Below are 12,265 nucleotides of genomic sequence, written 5' to 3'. Positions count from 1 at the left end.
TGCAGAACAAAGAAGCCAATACTAAATTGATGGCTCATTAATTCCATAGCACTGTTTCAAAGGTGGGGTAGGGATGTGGATGCCTGCATCAACTATTTTTATGATTTTGAGTAGAAGAGCCTGTCTAACGAAAGCACAACCGAATCTGTGTCGAAATGATCAAGATATGACCTTGTGTTTCAAGTCGATTTGCTAGGTTCCCCGATCAGACAAGGACTATGAAGAATCACCAGGAAAGTTGCCCACTATGAGGATGGCCGGAGCACTGGTCTTGTGAAATTTGGGTTTGGATATTACCTTAAACCTCTACCAATCAATAAATAGCAGGTAAATAGATGGCCATCTTTCGGTAAATTTGACAAGTGACGATCACATCACGTCTGGGACAAAATTGGCTACAAAAAGTTCAGAGCTGAAACAGAATTGCATTACAAGGCAAATGGCTATAGATACATAGATTACATTGAATTCAGAGATTAATGTACGGGTATAACTCCTACCAGATGCTATTACCGGTGGCAAACAACAGCCTTACAAGAAGAGTCATCATTTATAACCCAAATACCGATTTCTTGAAGCCGCTTCTGAACAATATCTGAAGCCATATCATTAGGCCAAAATACTATCTTCTTTCCATCACCTAAAGATTGATTAACATTACTGTTATCAATCCTAAGACCAAAGCTTGTCTCATCGAGAGTGTTCACTCTCACACCCTTCTTCAGTTCCAAGAACTTGGCCATTACATACCCAAAACTTATGCTCTGTTGCCTAACAAGCAGAGAGTTCACCATCATTGCAAATTTTGATATGAAATCAGTACCCCAAACATCTTTTTCAGCAAAAGATGACCCTCTGGCAAAGAAAAGTTCTGAGCTCGTACCAATATAGAAATCATATGAGGGATCAGACTCGACGACAAATGGGTCAATGCTGACTGGAAGCATGTTCCCATCCACCACCCAGGAACTGTACCTAGATTCTAAACACTTTTGTAATACATAGACTTTCACTAATATTTCACTGATCACTTGCACATAAGAATTGTGCACAGTAAGCAATTTATAAGCTCCTACACTCTCCAGAAACCGGTTCGTAATGATCACTGAATGTCCTCTTCTTGCCAGATCAAACAGGAATTCAGACTCGGGGCCAACAAGTATATAGTTCCGCAAATTTAGACTCTCAAAGTGGCAGAGCAAGTTGCTTATTACCATCTCTTTAACCCCAAACAGGCTGACAAAAATAACATTGTTGTGTTTCTGCACAGAATTAAGAACAGACCCAAGTTCTTCAAGGCTCGCAATTACTCTTTCAGGAAATATTTCTCTGAAACAAAAATCATACCACTTGAGATCACCCAACGGTTGCATATCCCAGAACTTAAATTCAAGAGAACTTTCATCCAATATATGTGAATCAGGCCCAGCTGTTTTCCCATAATTAACACCAGCATCTCTGTGAGAGACGCTAAGCGCTCTCTCATGTAAAAAGTTGGTGTAGATATTGAAATAGCCACGAGTGTGAATGAATTTAATAAACCAAGGTGTCCATATCTTCTCTCCGATCTTTTTATACCACCCAGTAGTCACCTGCACGTAAATTTCACATCTAACTGATAATATGAGAAAGAGAAAAGTACCAAGAAACAAATCTATATACACGGTTAAGAAAAATAAATAGTAAATGTACCATGCCATCGAGATATGGCTTAATGCCTTTTGCCTTGTTTTTGTCGTACCACAACCTGAACTCTTTCCAAGGTTTCGGAAAGAGAAGTTGACCCCAAGTACCAACCAGTTGGTATAGAAAGAGCCGTGTTCTATCATCCAATTTTAGTTTGTTACCGTGTTTACCTATAAGCCAACAAAACATCAAGAAACAATCAGTTCTCCAACTTTTAATGGAAAGGTAAAACTGAACTAAAACTATAGAAGCGAAAGTTTCAATTAGTTCACCATCAAAGCCAGTAACAAGAAGTCGTCCAAAAGAAAAACATTAGCATGGGGAGATTCCTTAAAACTTAACAAGGTATTAATATGGAGAATGTAAGCTCAAATGATGATGGACAGTGCACAAAGTGGATTAGGATTAGGATAATGAAGGGTTTGATCCCATCCAGTGTAACCAAAGAATATATATCAGAGAGAGAAAAGCAAATTGTTTAGATAACTGGGAAAAGATAACTAGAAATTAAAAGTTGAATATTTCGATATTGTGAATGCAGGTAACTGGTCTTCAACCATCAAGGCTTGCTCTCCTCTTATGTTATTATTCCATAGAAATGCCTACCACCCTTCACAAAATGCCTGCCCCCCTTATCTTTCATTTTACATCCTCAAGTTATGTCAAGTTCTTTACAATTTCATCACCTACAACATGCATAAATATCAGTACGAGTGGTTGGGACCCTCTGCATATGCCGATGTGCATAATGTTCTATCTAAATGTAGATATAGTCATATGTGTATTGTAGGATGTCTAAATGTATCTCCTTGTAACTTGTAATAGAATCAAAACAATAAATTAACAGCTGAGAGAGTGTGTAATCGAAACTTGTCAGCATTTCACTTGACAAGTAGATCTATTCTACATTGCAATCGAAGCTTGTTAGCATAAAAACAAATGCAACTACAACTATTTGAGAAAAGAGATGCAATTTGAAACTCAGAAAATTCACTATTAGAATGAAATCATTCAGATCACTGTGATGTAACATGTTCTTATATAATTTTCATCATTTAGATCAGAATTGAATTAAAGAAAACAAAATAGGAAGGTACCTGGAACAAACCTTGGTCTCTGTAGCGAAGCTCCATAGATGTAGGGGCGAGAATTGGAGGCATTGTAATAGTAATTCAGAATCAGATTCTTGAGAAACTTGTAATAGAGCGGCGACACCTCCAAGTCATCTTCCACAACGAAAGCGAACTCGTGATCGGAGCTGGGCCACCAGGCCTCGAGCCACTGGGCCTGGAGGCCCACATTCGCAGTCCGGTAGTGCACGACCTTCTCTCCGAACCTCCACTCGAACCCATCGACGAAGTCCAGAATCCGACGCGACTCCAGCAGCTTGCGATCCGCGTCGTCGTCGGGGAGGGGAAAATGGTCAATGTGGACGTGGAGGTGGACGCGGTCGGAGAGGTAGTCGGCGGCGGCGAGGGAGCGGAGGCAGCGGGAGAGGGAGTCGAGGCGGTTGTAGGCGAGGAGCTTGATGATGAAGGTGAAATCGGGGTTTGGGGGGTGGAGGGTGAAATTAGGGTTAGGGTTTGGGTGTGGGGAGGAGAGGAGGGGGAGGGAGGAGTGGAAGTAGGAGAAGAAGAAGAGGGCGGAGAGAGAGAAGAGGAGGAGTGGAGGAAGCAAGTGTGTTTTCAATCCCACCATTTCTGCTCAACTTTTGGGTTGGCGCTGCAAGTTTGTTATTAACAGGGAGAATGTTAGGAGTAGCCCAGCTAATCAAGATTGGCCCAATAGGTCCAGATGCTAATCTGCATATGGTGGGTCCTATACCATTGCTGTCTTCTTCCTCTTTTGTCTAGTTGCAGCAGCTCCTATATGTTGTAAACGAATTGCCCAAGATTTGGCTATGAAGATGTAGACACTTTCATTAAATTACAAAATTACAAAATTAGTTAAATAATTCAGTCAACACTTGAAATTATGACCGAACAAATTTAGTCGGCATGTGGATCCCACAAAATGTGCAAGTGGCTTGTGAGTAAGCAAAACCAGGCAGACTGAGAGAATGACACATGGCGGCATACAAAAAGCCTGACGGCAACAAAGAAATTTGTTCCGACTACATCAGTTGATAGTAAAGCGGATCAATCAAATTAAATCAATTGATTCCGAGTCAAATCAAGCATTAAATGTCGTCTGCTGATTAGATGTCAATTTATTTAAATTGATAATCAAGATGAAAATCAGCCATCAAATTAATTTGCTAAATTTCTTAATAGTCGTGATTAAATCGATTAATTAAAGCTGATTAATTTGATTATGCTATTAATGAAACACAATTAAAATCAGCCATCAAATTAATTGGCTAGCTAATTCCTTAATGGTTGTGATTAAATCAATTAATTGAAGCTGATTGATTCAATTATGCTATTAAGGAAAATGCAATTAATTACGTGTCATCAAGGCATTCCAAATTTAGAGAGATGCCGACACTATAAATACCCCCTCTCAAATCGAGAGAAGGACTTCAGCCAAAAAGAGAAGAAAACACTCTCAAAATTTCAGAAGCCTCCCAAGCTCGTGAAGAACCATCAAGCTGCGAAATAGCCGGTTCCTCACCAACCTCAAGCCAAAACGTTCGTCATGTGTCAACTCTCGTGACCATCGTACGACTCAAGATCAAGCGTCAAGCCCTTGAGTGAAATTCATCGTCGGAGATAGAATCAGAGGATTACCAAAGATTGTAACCCGCACTTAAATTATTAATAAAAGTATTATTTTTGTACGCGTGTTTGCATTTTGTTTTCTTTCATATTCTCGTGTTTACAAATTGGCACGCCCAGTGAGACCTCTTTGCCTCTCATCTCCTTCTCCGTAAAACTACCTCATCCAATCCGTTCGAGCAATGGCTTCCAAGAACACTCAAGCCATCCCAAAAAACAAGTCCAAGCCAACAACCTCGAAATCAAGCAGCAACTCATCTAGTCACGTCACCCGAAGCATGGCAAAGGTTCAGCCTACAACATTTGTGGCTTTGCCTTCTAAGCCTCGCCAACAAATCATCACCCTGGAAAGTTTAGGGGCAGGGAAACATGTCCCTCGAAGTGAAGAGAGACAAGCTCCAAATACAAAATCAAGGGAACGGTCGTTCTCACTTGCCTCTGATGACAACTCAAGCACCAGATCATATCATGGAAGTCCTGATGCTGAAGAAAATAACACTTCGGGGATGTAGTCAGACAGTGCGTCTCACCCCTCAGCAATGCAAGTCATGATGACGGGGGCAACCACTCTCGAAGAGCAGATAGCTAATCTGATGGAGGCGGTTCAAAAGCTCACCACTACCGTCGAAGAAAAGGATATGCAGATTGCTCAACTTTGGAGCAAGCTCGAGAAACAAAATGATGAGGATTCTGCTAAGGTTCCATACAAGAATGACAAAGAGAAACAAGAAGAAACTTCAAAGACAAATGACAAAGACAGTGAAAGTCTACTTGGTTCTTTGTCCGTCCAACAGCTGCAAGCCATGATCAATAACTCCATCATAGCTCAATATGGAGGCCCCTCTCGTGATTCTCTCACATATTCCAAGCCATACACAAAAAGAGTGGATAGCCTGAGGATGCCATATAGGTACCAGCCGCCCAAGTTTCAGCAATTCGAGGGGAAGGGCAATCCAAAACAACATATTGCTCATTTTGTCGAGACTTGCAACAATGCTGGAATGGAGGGAGATCATCTTGTTAAGCAGTTTGTACGTTCATTAAAAGGCAACGCCTTCAAATGGTACACAGATCTGGAACCTGAGTCAATCGACAGTTGGGATCAGATGGAGCGTGAGTTCATGAATCGTTTCTATAGCACGAGACGCACAGTGAGCATGATGGAACTTACTAGTGCCAAGCAATGGAAGGATGAACGCGCAGTTGATTACATCAATAGGTGGCGTTCGTTGAGTCTCGATTGCAAAGATCGACTATCAGAAGTATCTGCAGTGGAAATGTGCATCCAAGGCATGCACTTTGATTTGCTATACATCCTACAGGGAATCAAGCCCCGTACGTTTGAAGAGCTAGCTACGCGAGCACACGACGTGGAGTTGAGTATAGCTAGCCACAAAGGGAAGAAAGAGTCCATTGTTGACCAAAGGAAAGACAAGGTCTTCGGAAGCATGATTAACAAGGCACCAAAGAAATCTGCAAAAGAATCGATGGTCGTCAACATTGCCCCAGTCAAAATCTCTACATAAGATAAGGAGGTTAAGAAAGCAGAGCTAACTCGCACCTACGACAGAACAAAGCGTTCGTTGAAGGAATGACAACAAAAGACTTATCCCTTCCCAGATTCTGACGTGGCAGGCCTGTTGGAATATTTACTTGAGAAGAAGGTGATAGAGCTCCCAGAATGCAAGCGGCCCAAGGAAATGCATCATGTCAAGGATCCGAAATACTGCAGGTACCACCGGATCGTCAGTCACCCAGTTGAGAAATGCTTCGTTCTGAAAGATTTAATAATGAATCTCACCAAGCAAGGAAGGATTGAGCTGGATGTCGATGATGTTGCTGAGGTAAATTGCACTACCATTGTGTTTGGGTCATTTGAGCCCGCCCCTTTGCTTTCTCTTCCAATGAAAGCACCATATCAGCTTTCGAGAAAGCCATGCATAAAGTCAAAGTTAGAGGAAGTCAGGCCAATCTAGCAAGCGAGCCTCGCACCTGTTGCTGCCCCCAACGTTGACTCAGTTGTCGATGACGAGAGATGGATACTTATTACTCGAAGGAAGGCACGCAAGAGTCCATCGCCATGTTTACCTATCACTCAAGCAAAATTCAAGCAATCACAAGAAAGTCGTCAGCGTCTCGAGAAAGGTGGGACAAGATTTGTCAAATAGAGGGGCAATCCTTCCGTTCGAAGACCCCATAGTGTGGTTTCATCAACAAAAGTCTTTCCCAAGAGAGGCGATGAACAAGAAAAGGTGAGAGCTGCCCACATGACAACAAGCTATGAAATTGGTTCGAAAGATTCTGCCAAGGATGAGTTATGCATGGTCAATACAAACCAAACGTCAGAGGAGAACGACGTGTTGAAGCAGTTAGAAGACCTACCATTGCACTTTAGCATTTCTGATCTATTGCAATTGCCAATTTCGGCAAGATGTGCTTTGGTACAGGTGCTGATCAACATAGGCAAGTATTCCACAGAGATTAACAAGGTGAAACCGAAGAAATGCGCCACGTGTGTTGCAGATTGTGACGCCATTTACTTTACGGATGAAGACCTTCAGTTAGGTTCTAAGCCGCACAATAGACCTCTCTTCGTGACAGGGTATGTGCGAGATCAAAAGCTAAACCGCATGCTGGTAGACGGAGGGTCCGCTGTAAATATCATGCCTAGGTCGACTATGAAGCAGCTTGGCATCAATGTGGAAGAGTTGTCTCGAAGCCGTCTCATGATTCAAGGCTTCAACCAAGGGGGGCAAAGAGCCATATGGATGATCAGAGTAGATATGACAATTAGAGAAATGAAGTCGAACACTTTGTTCCACGTGATCGATGTGAAGACCTCCTACAATTTATTGTTGGGACGACCGTGGGTTCACGAAAATGGTGTCGTCCCCTCCACTCTTCATCAATGCTTCAAGTTCTACCATGGCGGAGTAAAAACAGTAGCAGGTGATACTAAACCATTCACTGAAGCTGAATCTTACTTTACGAATTCCAAGTTCTACATGGATGATGAAACAGTAAAGGAAGTTATCCCAGTTGGAGTACCCTTTACAGGGAAGACTGCAGAAGTGCGTAATAAGGAAGTGGAATCCAGCATGGCGAGAAGTCACAATGAGGAACCGCGTAAAGTTTCGTTGGAAACTAATGTGGCAGCTTCAAAGAACAAAATCAGCTCCTTTGCTCCAGTCCTTCGTTATGTGCCAAAGTCTAGGCGAAAAGAAAGGGAATCTCCTTTTGTGGAGGCAAATGAGCAAGAACGTCCGCGAAAGTTAGATGAGAAGGACGTAGAATTACTAAAAGAAACGTCAACCATACCGTTGACAAAGTTGAGCAACGCAACTCCCATCAAGCAGTAGCTAAAGGGGTTTGTCAAACTGATTCAAGGCAAGACGGAGCATGGTACTCTTCCTGACAAAAGGACAAAGGAAGGATTTGACCCTAATGCTTATAAGCTGCTAGCAAAGGCCGGATATGACTTCGGTTCGTCGAGCAAGAAGGTGACCAAGTCATCCCTGGTAAAAAGGTGCATGAACTTAATGAATCTCAAAGAAGGTTGAGAGAGCAAGGATGCACAGCTGACCCTGCTAAAGCAGGTCTTGGTTTTGTACCAGGCAAACCAATCAAAATTTCAGGAAAAAGAAAAGTTGCGAAGGCAAGCACGCAACACATTAGTGTCGAAGTAATAGAACAAGAGACTCAAGAATCTAAATCTATCTCTCGCGTTTCGGCATTTGATCGCAATCATCCTAATCCTCAAGCTGCGATGCCTGAGCAAGTTGATGAGTTAGCGCCTCGAGTTTCTGTATTTGATCGTGTCGATACGTCAACAAGTCGAATCTCAGTTTTCAATCGCATCACCCAAATGACCACTCGAGCTTCTATGTTCAATAGGTTGTCATATTCCAATGAAGAAAATAAGAAATCTGAGTTAGCCCCTCGAAAGTCGGCACTTGAGAGGATACAAGCACCCAAAGAGCAAGAAAGGCAAAAGAGAAAGAGGAGTGATGACCAAGGAAATGACAAAGAAATTCGAAGTCTTATCCCATCATGCATGAAGCGACGCTCTGTGTTAGAGATGAGCTCAAGCGAACAACTCAAAGTGAAAGAGCATACCATCATACTCACTGGCCAAGTCGAAATGGGTAACGTTGATGGCAATGACGAAGATGAGATTGTTCAGGCTGCCTATCATATCACAGTAACAGAAACACAGGATTTCGAAGAAGATGACCATGATCATTCCGAGGATGAAGTAGATAAAGCTCCTCCAGAACTTGAAGACGGGGGGCAAGCTACTGTCGACGAGCTTAAAGAGCTCAATTTCGGAACTGAGGAAGATCCAAGACCTATCTTCATGAGCGCTTCGCTGAGTCCCGAAGAAGAAAATGAATATTATGATATGCTGCTTGAATATAAAGACGTCTTTGCATGGACGTACAAAGAAATGCCTGGCCTTGACCCAAAGGTAGTGGTTCATCGTCTCGCATTTAAACCTGAGGCTCCACCGATCAAGCAAACACAACGACGCTTTCGGACAGAACTTCTTCCTCAAATTGAAGTTGAAGGTAATAAGTTGATTGCTGCAGGTTTCATTAGAGAGGTTCAATATCCTAAGTAGATTGCAAACATTGTTCCTGTCAAGAAGAAGAACGGACAACTCCGTGTATGTGTTGATTTCCGTGACTTAAACGACGCATGTCCGAAGGATGACTTCCCTTTGCCCATTATTGAACTCATGGTGGATGCAACAACAGGGCATGAAGCTTTATCCTTCATGGATGGGTCATCTAGATACAATTAAATAAGGATGGCCTTAGAGGATGAAGAGCTTACTGCATTTCGCACTCCCAAAGGCATTTATTGCTACAAAGTCATGCCATTCGGGTTGAAAAATGCTGGTGCAACATATCAACGTGCTATGCAGAAAATCTTCAGAGACATGCTTCACAAGTACGTGGAATGTTATGTCGATGATTTAGTGGTCAAGTAAAAAAAGAGGACGGATCACTTGCAAGACCTAAGAAGGGTGTTTGATAGACTACGCAAGTACTAGCTCAAGATGAACCCTCTCAAATGTCCTTTTCGTGTCAGTTCAGGCAAGTTTCTTGGATTCATCGTGAAACATCGTGGCATTGAAGTGGACCAGTCAAAGATTAAGGCCATTCAAGACATGCCTGAACCAAGAAATCTACGCAAGTTAAAAAGTCTCCAAGGACGACTCGCCTTCATCAGACGGTTCATATCGAACCTCACAGGCCGTTGTCAGCCTTTTAGTCGACTTTTAAAGAAGGATGTGCCTTTCGTATGAGATGAAGCTTGTCATAACGTCTTTGAAAGAATAAAGAAGTACTTGGCAAACCCTCCAGTGTTAGGTGCACGCATCCTTGGGAAGCCGCTTATCCTCTACATTGCTGCTCAAAAGCGATCACTCGGGGCACTCCTAGCCCAAGAAAACGAACAAAAGAAGGAGAAGGCGTTGCATTACTTGAGTCGAACTCTCACAGGACCAGAATTGAACTATCCACCGATAGAGAAAATCTGTCTCGCACTCGTCTTCGCCATCCAAAAGTTAAGACATTACATGCAAGCTTACACAGTGCATCTAGTGGCACGAGCTGACCCAGTCAAGTTTGTTATGTCGCAACCAGTCTTAACAGGACGAATGACGAAATGGGCGCTACTCCTCAATCAGTATGAAATCATCTACATACCGACTAAAGCGGTTAAAGGACAAGCATTGGCTGATTTCCTAGCGGACCATCCTATCCCTGTAGATTGGGAGATTTCAAATGACTTGCCGGATGAAGAAGTCTTTAATACAGAGGTCCTCCCTGCTTGGCAAATGTTCTTCGATGGGTCTTCAAGAGCAGATGGGGCAGGAGATGGTGTGGTCTTCATTTCTCCGCAAAGGCAGATATTGCCTTATGCCTTTACTCTTGGTGAATTATGTTCCAATAATGTTGCTGAGTACCAAGCGCTAATTATGGGACTACAAACCGCAGCTGAAATGAAAATCTCAAATCTAGAGGTGTATGGAGACTCGAAGTTAGTAATTGATCAATTACTAACTATCTATAAAGTGAAGAAAGAGGATTTAGTGTTGAATATTCTAGACCATGTGACTTTTGGGTTCTCCCATAGAGATAGTTATTGTCTCTACACATTCCTATGCAAGTTTCTTGAAGGATTCATGAATATGGAAGATTCATTAGAAGAGTTGAATGGAGCATCAATGAAGACATCTAGAGGGTTCCTCCTTAGCCTATATAAGGAGAGGTCATTTGCTCATTCTAATCATCAATCCAATCTCATCTTCATCCAAGTAGAGAGTGAAGAGTGTCCACTTCAAGTTGAGAGTGTTGTAGTTGTTAGGTAGCAAAACAAGTGAGAGAGAGAGAGTTTCCTTCAAGTAGTGTTCTTGAAGTTGTGTATCTCTTGTACCCATCTTATCATAGTGGAAGTTCTTGTTGTTGCTGCCCCGTGGACGTAGGCACCTTGCCGAACCACGTTATATCCGGTGTTCTCTTTCCATTACTTTTTTTTTATTTCTTTGCATATTATCCTTTTGTGGTTGGAGTTATTATTTCCATTCTATTAATTTTCCCAACAGTGGTATCAGAGCCCTTGGTTCGTGGGGGGCTTTAGAATGGAAGGTTCAAGGAGTACCATGTTCCGACTCAACCACTCTAATTGGATTACATGGAAGCCGAGAATGGAGGATATTCTCTATTGCAAAGATTTACATGAGCCAATCGAAGGAGAGGAGGCCAAGCCGGAAGAGACCTCGGATGCGAATTGGACGAAGATGAACCGCAAAGCCATTGGTCATATCCGCGAATGGGTGGATGATAGTGTATTCCACCATGTGTCCAATGAAACCAACGCACATGAATTGTGGTTGAAGTTGGAGTCCTTGTTTGAGAAGAAGACTGCTGCTAAGAAAGCATTTCTAATCAAGGAGCTTGTAAACATGAAGTACAAAGATGGTGTTAGAGTAACCGAGCACCTCAACAACTTCCAAAGTACAATCAATCAATTGGCCACGATGGACATGAAGATTGATGATGAGTTGCAAGCCTTGTTGCTATTGGGATCGTTGCCGGACAATTGGGAAACCTTCGTTGTAACTGTAAGTAATTCCGCTTCAAATGGTGTATTGTCTATGGATAATGTTAAGAGTAACATGTTGAATGAAGAAACTAGAAGAAAATAGAGGAATGAGCAAAAGTAGAGGTCCCAAAGGCCATGGAAGGAGTGTAAGCAGATCGAGGACAAGATTCAATGGAAAGTGTCATCATTGTGGTATTTTTGGCCACATGAAGAAGAATTGCAACAAGTTGAAGAAAGATCCAAAGGAGGGTCGAGATGGCAATACTTATCAACCGAAGGATGACACAAAAAAACACTACAGCTTCCGTGTCTCATGATGAATGTGAGTTCCTTTGTCTTCAAGGTGAATGTCTACATGTTGATGATTATCCCGGTGTTGCATGGGTTGTTGATTCCGGAGCCTCTTTCCATTCAGTAGCTAAACCTTTGTTAACGCTGATCCGGTGGGCGGATCAATACTTGTGACGTTCTCAAAGCTTCCGCTACCTGTCAAGTAAAATACAGAGGGCGTCAGAGGGAGACCGCGCTGGGCGGTCTTCGACTCTCCGATGCCTAAGTTAGTCAATGTATTTATGTTGACAAAGTAACAGTAGGTAAGTATTAAATGCGTAATTAATGAGGAAAGAGGAGAGAACCTTTTATAGGTGAGGAAGGGGTTGATCTTCTCTTTGTTTTCGATGTGGGACTGATGTGTTTCAGTCCCCAGCTCTGGGAGCTACTGATGCCATCTTAGCACGGCGCGTGGCGGC

At 42.5% G+C, this 12,265-nt stretch overlaps 1 protein-coding gene across 2 annotated transcripts; it reads right to left on the bottom strand.

Annotated features, from left to right (window-relative positions):
* Positions 1 to 405: 405 nt before the first annotated feature.
* LOC133746337 (uncharacterized) lies at positions 406 to 3,418 on the bottom strand. Of its 2 annotated transcripts, none has more exons than XM_062174522.1 (3): positions 2,784 to 3,418; positions 1,693 to 1,856; positions 406 to 1,592 (listed from the first exon to the last, which is right to left on the bottom strand). In XM_062174522.1, exons 1-3 carry the CDS (start codon positions 3,382 to 3,384, stop codon positions 510 to 512), a joined length of 1,848 nt encoding a protein of 615 aa, XP_062030506.1. In that variant the 5' UTR covers positions 3,385 to 3,418; the 3' UTR covers positions 406 to 509. The 2 variants fall into 2 exon arrangements, with proteins under 2 accessions (XP_062030506.1, XP_062030507.1); XM_062174523.1 differs by having other exon boundaries at positions 2,795 to 2,983.
* Between the last annotated feature and the right edge of the window lie 8,847 nt (positions 3,419 to 12,265).

This window comes from Rosa rugosa, chromosome 4 (assembly GCF_958449725.1).
Source record: "Rosa rugosa chromosome 4, drRosRugo1.1, whole genome shotgun sequence".
Classification (NCBI taxonomy): Eukaryota; Viridiplantae; Streptophyta; class Magnoliopsida; order Rosales; family Rosaceae; genus Rosa; species Rosa rugosa.
Note: the sequence above shows the minus strand (reverse complement) of the source record. Positions and strands in the feature narration are given on the sequence as shown.